This window comes from Phaseolus vulgaris, chromosome 3, assembly GCF_051622355.1.
Source record: "Phaseolus vulgaris cultivar YP4 chromosome 3, ASM5162235v1, whole genome shotgun sequence".
In the NCBI taxonomy this organism is placed as follows: Eukaryota; Viridiplantae; Streptophyta; class Magnoliopsida; order Fabales; family Fabaceae; genus Phaseolus; species Phaseolus vulgaris.
In genome coordinates, this window is record NC_143500.1 from 13,731,816 (window position 1) to 13,739,492 (window position 7,677).

A 7,677-nucleotide genomic window follows, 5' to 3' on the forward strand; every position below is an offset into this window, starting at 1 on the left:
TTACTATAACTATGAAAATTTGGGCATTTATAATAATTTTCAGAATGTATAGATTCTAGGAATTGTGATTCTCAAAGTACAAAATGTTTCTTTCTCACAGAATAGCTTTAATGATTAAGTATAAGCTATTTATTAGAATCATTACATTAAAAAGAAAATAAAGAATTAAGATGAGTAGAATTACTTCACAAATAACATGATTCTCGTCAATTAAAAATAGTTGTATCATTTTAGACATCAGTTCTAATTCAATAACTTCCAATTCTCGGTTAAAATTTACTTTCTAATTATCAATTACCTATAAATTTGATTAATTCTTTATCATTACATTCTCACTAATAAGAACTAATTTTTCTTAAATATACCCTATAAAAGATTATTAAAATATAGAGAACCCTTGTACTCCACTCATATAGTACCTATATCCCTTCGTTTTTAAGAAATGACGAGAATAACAAATAACTCAATAAAATTGTTTTAGGAGTAACTTAATTTCTCCAATGTATTTTCCACCTGTCATTTCATGAAATTAGTCTTTCATATGATGGAATAGCAGTGTAACATATACACACAAAAACTGAACTAATTGAGAGACAAATTCAGACGATGAAATACTGAAATAATGTGCAAAAAATAAATGTACGCAAGTTTAGTACAAAAGAAATAATAAGGAAACAGACCAATCTAATAAAACTAAAATAAAGCTTGGCCACAAAAACAGATGGCAGGGGCTGTATTGTAGGCTGAATGGAAAATCCTTGTAACGAGTTTAATAGTCTAATAAGTTAACTAGCAAATTCACAACCACAATTAAGACTTTTGGTAAATATAAAGCCAAAGCCTTCTAGCATTACCCATGTACTTGTAACAAGGAACAAGAAACTTGTTACGATCTGTTAGTCTGCGACTGCATAATTTCACTAAGGATCACATAGTCTCAATCCTCAAATATTACCATCCAATAATATTATTCAAAGTTCCTTTTTTCTTCGCTTATAGAAAAATTACACAATGGAACTAAAACAACTTTATTATTGAGCCAGTATAATGTAACCTTCGAAGGTTTGTCCAGCATGATTTGCAAAATAGAGTAAGCTGAATCACAAATTTTGAGCCTAAACGATAGGTCAATTCGGGTGATGCTAATGAGATTCTAGCATTCATCAAATTGCTCATCATATATACTATACAGCAAATTTTGTAGTTAGAATTCGCATCCAGCAGCTTCTCATGCTGCATTCCAGTGAGAATGAGCTATTCACAAAATATCTCAAGGCAAAAAATGACCTTGATTTCTGGTAACTTGGAGAAATGATAAAATACCCAAACATTGGGGCAGGCAAAATAAAATCAAGCACAAAATAAGGTATAACCAAGTCGAGTGCAACATCTTGCAGATGATTCCAAATAGATCATGTCCCATAGTAGTCGCCCATGTTCTCAACAAGATAGTCATATGGTGCAGCCAACCCATACTCGTACGCTCCATTCAGTGTAGTCACTCTGTGTGAAGCAGAATAGACACCACCTATGCCAACTTTTGCATTAACTTTGGCTCTGCCTTTGGCAGCCCTTTTGTTGTCATGTGGAAACTCAGCAGAAAGCCTTCCCATCTGCTTCTGCAGATCAGCAACTGAATCATTAGCCAACTTTGTCTTGGAGTTCTTCTTACCATCAACAAGCTTCAGTTCCAACCGGTACAAGGCACATGCATCACACTTGCTAATCTCGTATTCATAAAGATGCCACTCAAAATGGTTCAGTGGTTGTGGATCCATATAATAGGATCTCTTCAGCCCTCCAAACTCATTCATGACTTGCTTTCTGGATTCATGCCAACCACGTCCACTATAATCTGGCAATGACCTTTGCTTTCTGTTTCCACTCTCAAATGCTCTACGAGGCTTATCAAAGAAGAGCCACTCCCTAATAGTCTCACCCTCAAGAACAGTCAGATCAAAGAGCTCTGCAATCAAATATATGAATTGATTCAAGAAAGAACAATCTTGTAAACCCGTACCAGATACATCTCTAAAAAATAACCAAACCCATCAACCAAAGAAAAGAGACTAAAAGATCAAAAGTACCAGGCGCATTCCATGGAGACTTTGCAGTTGCTGCTCCCTCACATTCTGGGATGCCAACATCTTTTCCTTGTGCCCTTGCACTAAGGGCAGCAAAAAGTAAACTATCCTTTAAACCAATTCCCCCTGGTCGTAGAACTGGGGACATACCTGGTGGCCCTTCATTCAAAGCTAAGGCAGCATGAAAGCTACTGCAGTAGTCTTGACACCAGTCCAACCCTTGCGCAGGCCTTGGACAGTCCCAAAGTGAACATTTTGGGCCTAAGAAAGCAGAAGGAGGAGGGCAGATACTTGGTAAGTAGCTAGATATATGAGGAATAGCATCCTCCTCACAATAACCTGTACCATTAAAACCAGTGTAAAAGCCATGATCATAGTCCTGATGCAAATCAAACTGATGATATTCTAAAGCATGTCCATCTGGGTTGTTAGCTGCCACATTTTGAACACTTGAGGTGGAGTTTTTGCACTCATCAATCAATGGGAAATCATGTTGCTGTTGGCCCTGATTTACAGTTAAACCAGGAAACTTATTACAACCACAAACGAATCTAATATTGAAAATAGACTGCTCTTGAAATACTGGACAGAAAACGTGTAAAAGCAGAATAACCATCAGAGCCTTTTCTTTTCCATTTTTAGGAAAGATTTAAAAATACATTAAGAAAAACTAGCCCAAAGCATATTACAACTGAAAATAACCACTCAAATAGGGTAGGTAATGTCAACTGAAATCCCAAACAGTATACTTTCACATGACTCGGTCACACAGGTAATCTATGAAACACTCCAACTTCTTGGGACAAAGATGGGCAAAAAGAAATATATATTAGCAAGAAAAGTATATTATTATACACAAACTTATTTCCAAAAAACTGACTAATTAGACAGTTCAACCAGAAAAACAAGGACTCGTCCAATATATACTGCATTCATAATGCTTGGATACATATAATGCACCACAACAACCACCAACACCCATCTAGCTATTTGGGTGGGTGTTGACCTTGGTCCAGGTTCAAGTCAAACCCCAAACACACCATAGTACCCAAACACATACACCCTCAACCCAGTCCAAACATCAAACCACCCAACGCTATAAGTACCATTGACTGTTGTGGCAAGTCTTGTTATCAGAAAATTGCAAAGAAAGCTCTGATTATGCTTTCTTACGGAGAAAGTTCCTCTTAAATCAAGATTGGTGATCAATGGCAGTTCAATGCAGCTTATCAAAGTCAACATTAAAAATTTTAAGCAACCCATAGAACTTGATCAAGCAATAACCACTTCAGACAAAGCCTTATTTATTTCCAAGTCTATATAAACTAAAACAAATACAGTTCCAAGGCCCAATGTTGGTTCACAGGTAAAACAAAGAACATATTTGAATTAAAATACTGCACCAAGGGTTGAGTCAATCTTTATCACTCTCAATTATGTGCATTCTAGATACAAAGTAAATGAAAATTAACAACTCAATTTCCACCAGCAATATATGCGAAGTTGGGATTATCAAGTGCAAGGGGCATTAAGGATCCATGATTGTTGGAAAAACCACCTTAATTGTGGCCACTCCGAGCATGCATTAGTTGTGCCTCTTTGGGGTTTGCCCTAATTGCAGTGTCATGGATGATGTTTTAGTCCTACATCACTAGAGATATGATTTAAATATTATAAACCTAGGACAATCTTCACCTAACAAACCAGTTTTGAGGGGTTGGGTTAAACCTTAAGTACAAATTCTGAGGGATGATCATTTCAAACATTAGATCTATTTTCTGAATTGTAAATCAAAACAAATCATCAATTATAATATTGATGATTAGTCATTAAAAATATAAAAATATAATTTTTTATATAGTATAACAATAAATTAAGTACTGAGATAAATTATTTTCTTATTGTCTACACATTAATTATTAGAATTCTCCATGCTCATCTCACTAACCTCTGAAAGACAACCTAGCAAGAAAGTGCCCTACTTTTTTTCAGCCATCTCTTTTGTTTTCGTCTCTTTTCTACCATGGTCCATCTCAGTTCCAAAAATCCAAGGTTTGCTTCACCTACTTCCTCCCAGACCCATCATCCTTGCCACTGGTGACAGATGAAATCCTACAACCAGAGGGTCTCTGTCACTGTAATATCCCCACGTATCCCCAAGCCCCGATAGTTGATCTGCTGGGTTAAGTTGGTCCATCTGGACAGCAGGTGAAGACACATCTGAGATCTAAGCCCCCAGAACTCTCCACTGACAAGATTTTGTCCACATCCAACCATCACCCTGGTTTATTACCACACAGATGCTGTTTGGCCCACTAACCATTATTTGTATGACTAAAATGGGGGAAGAATTAAGATTCAAGCAATTCTGCCATTATTACATCAATTAACATGCAATTCCTACAACAAGATACTCCATATAATTCATATCAATCGACTGAAGATTAGAAGCAAATCGATGAATTAATTTGCAACTCATACAATTCCAATGAGGGTAGCCAAGAAAAAGTTGTGTGCACACTACATACCATGAAGTACTGTATTATATGACAAGATAGTAGAACCGGTATATTCCGGCTCATTCACTAATGTCTACTTTACTCCTCATCTCCTTAATATAATTCCCTTATCTTCTTTAACCTATCCCCACAATCCCAAAAAGCAAGATATATTGTCATGTTTTGCATTCTGCATTTCTGTTTGAGTACATCAATTACATGACTTCTATATAAATAATAGATGTGATTCAATTATCAAGAAAGGAGAAACAAGTTACAAAGTTAAAAAAGGAAAATAAACAGATATAATCATTCAATCCAAATATAGCATAGAAAGATAGACTTTGTCTGGTAAACTCTGAAAGCCAGGCCTAAAACAACCCACTTCCTGTTCACTGGGAAAAATTCTATAGACAAAAGTCACATGGATAATATTTACAAATTCTATTAAACAGTGTCAACCATTTCTGAAGCATCTGCAATTTATATATGAAGTTAGAGTAATAAAAATATAAAATTCCAATCAATACATAAACAACTAATGTCACTACCACACAGACCTGCAAAATTATTATCGCCAAAAAATCCTCCAAAAGGAAAAATCACTCACCTCCTGGAACATGACCTTGCCCCCAGCTTGTAGTGTCTGATCATTAGGTTCAGACTTAGGAGCAGCTAACGGACTAGAGGCATCATCTTCCTCGTCACAAAGCTGCAATAGCCGACAGATATCGGTGGAGAATGACCCAAGACTGCCACCCTATATTAACCCATAAACACAAGAGTTCACAATCACAACTTTACCACAAAAACTGCCATTCAAGTTCGCACATGTTCATCTCAATTGGAAAAGTACAGGTTAGAAACAAGCAACCATGATAGATATCTCAATTTTAAATCTAACACAAAGTTAACTAGTTTCAGCAACGATGTTACCACCATGAAAATGATCTTACTTGCTGCAACGAAGATGCAGGCGAGGGCTCATTGAGCTCAGCCTTCCACTCACGAAGCATTTGATGAACTTGCTCCTCAAGCACTGCAGCATCAACAGTGCGGCTCTCCTTCCTAGCATACTGCAGATCCAGGAACATCACTTGCAGGTCATCCACACGGTTCTTTGCCTTGTCCTTAAAGAGCCTGTGCGATGCAGACTTGCAGCTGTTCTTGGGAACCTTCTTCATTGCAAAACCTGAAGTTCTGCCAACAAAACTGAGTTACAGTCACCAATATCAAAAACTGAGTAACAGTCCATCACAAAATGAAACCTACCAAAAACATGGAGAGAAAACCCCCAAAAAATGAACACAACTTGGAGGCAACTTTATCATGATCAGAAGCATATTCCAGCCTCACAACCTAAAGACCACATATTCTAACAAAAAGAATCTAACAACCCCACCGGAGGATTAGGTCAAATTCAAATTGCATTAAAAAATTGTCCCCATTTTCGACTAATTAACACCCCCAAAAAAAAAAACATGCAGGCACACAAGCCATCTACTGATGAAAAATAAACAAACCTAAACATAGATCCAAACAATCAAATTATTACAATCCATCACAGAAAGAAATAAACCCAAAACCTCAAAAAACAAAAACAAATTAAGCATGCAAACACACCCCAGTTTCGCTGAAAACGAAAAAAAGCAGTTCGAGCAAGCACCGAGGCAGAACCGACCCAAGTCAATATTCAGTAAAAGATCGAAAACCCAAAACGTGAATTGCATGAAAAATGGGACAGCAAGAGGAACAGCAAAGAAGTGATGTGGATCGATTGAAAGGTGATTTTTTGCAGAGAAGAACCATGTCTACCTGAGATTCTGTGATAGTAGCTTTCCAACAAAATAAAAAGAAAAACAGATACTAGTCTTCTTTTTGTTTAGCTGAAAACACCCAAAACCTCACACTGTCTCGTCAAAAAAATTGAGAAGTTGAGGAAACTGATATAAGGGAATGGAAATGAGAGAGAGAAAATAAGTTAAAAAGAAAAATGCTTTTGAGTTGGTGACTTTCTCTCCCTCCTTTGCTCACTCCCGAGGCAATCAACAAGCCAAAGGTTACAAACAGTGAAGAATATCAAAATGCGTTTCTGGAATAAATAATTGTAACACTGCTCTTACTTGGTTAAGACGAATAAAGTAACTAATAATTTCTATTGTTAATTTATAAAGTATGCTTTTTATAAAATGTTTAACAAAATATATTCAAATAATTTATTTTTAAGAGTTTTTAACTGACAAGTTATAAGTTTTTAGTTAATTTTTATTAATATTCTTTATTTTTTATTTTTTATTTTCTTTAAGTTACTTTTAGTTATTATCATTTATTTTTATTTTTATTTTTATAGAGATAAAAGTAATTTTTATATAAAATATAATTAAAAAATATTAAATATTTATTTAATAATTGTATTATTTTTAATGTTTAGTATCTTCGTTTTTTAATATTTTATGTGATTCAAATTAAAAAAATATATATTACAAAATAATTAATGTTTTCATTCCATAATCTATAACAATAACAATATATAATATATAATCAGATTATTCTTATAATCGTCTTTTTTACATAATTTTTTCTCATTTTTATCTTTCAAAAAATAACAATTAATTTAATATATCAGTTTAATAAAAAAATTCTAATTTTAACCGTTATCAATTAAATAATTAATTTTTCTTATCAATTTAATAACTTCTTCTTTTCCTTGAAATTATTATTTACAAAGTCTTTTAATAACCTCATATAAGTTCATTATCACTCTTTTCTTTTCTCTTTTACACATCATCATTCTCGTACCTCTTCCTCATTTTATGTTTTGATTAATATATGTAAAAATTATTCTTTTACTAAATCTAAATTTCTTTTCTAGTTTTATTTCAATTCTTCCATCTTCTATACATGCATTATGTTTTCTTATATATATTATAATATTTAAAAAAATGTGAATACTTATATTTATTATAAAAAAGAGCTCTACACATGTTGTGTTTCCACTAGTGTTACATAAAAATTATAAATAATAAAAATATATAAAATAATTAATGTAATTAATTTAATAATAGTTTAAATTGAAAATTAAATAAAAATTATAA

The 7,677-nt window shown here is 33.9% G+C and overlaps 1 protein-coding gene across 5 annotated transcripts; it reads right to left on the minus strand.

The window, feature by feature from the left end:
- Window positions 1-1,012: 1,012 nt before the first annotated feature.
- LOC137806653 (transcription factor VOZ1) lies at window positions 1,013-6,697 on the minus strand. 5 transcript variants are annotated; one of them, XM_068606872.2, is made up of 5 exons: window positions 6,398-6,697; window positions 5,539-5,774; window positions 5,193-5,342; window positions 2,088-2,589; window positions 1,013-1,966 (listed from the first exon to the last, which is right to left on the minus strand). In XM_068606872.2, exons 2-5 carry the CDS (start codon window positions 5,764-5,766, stop codon window positions 1,413-1,415), a joined length of 1,434 nt encoding a protein of 477 aa, XP_068462973.1. In that variant the 5' UTR covers window positions 5,767-5,774; window positions 6,398-6,697; the 3' UTR covers window positions 1,013-1,412. The 5 variants fall into 5 exon arrangements, with proteins under 5 accessions (XP_068462973.1, XP_068462970.1, XP_068462969.1 ...); XM_068606869.2 differs by having other exon boundaries at window positions 5,539-5,782; window positions 6,398-6,691; XM_068606868.2 differs by having other exon boundaries at window positions 5,539-5,782; window positions 6,206-6,676.
- Window positions 6,698-7,677: the final 980 nt, after the last annotated feature.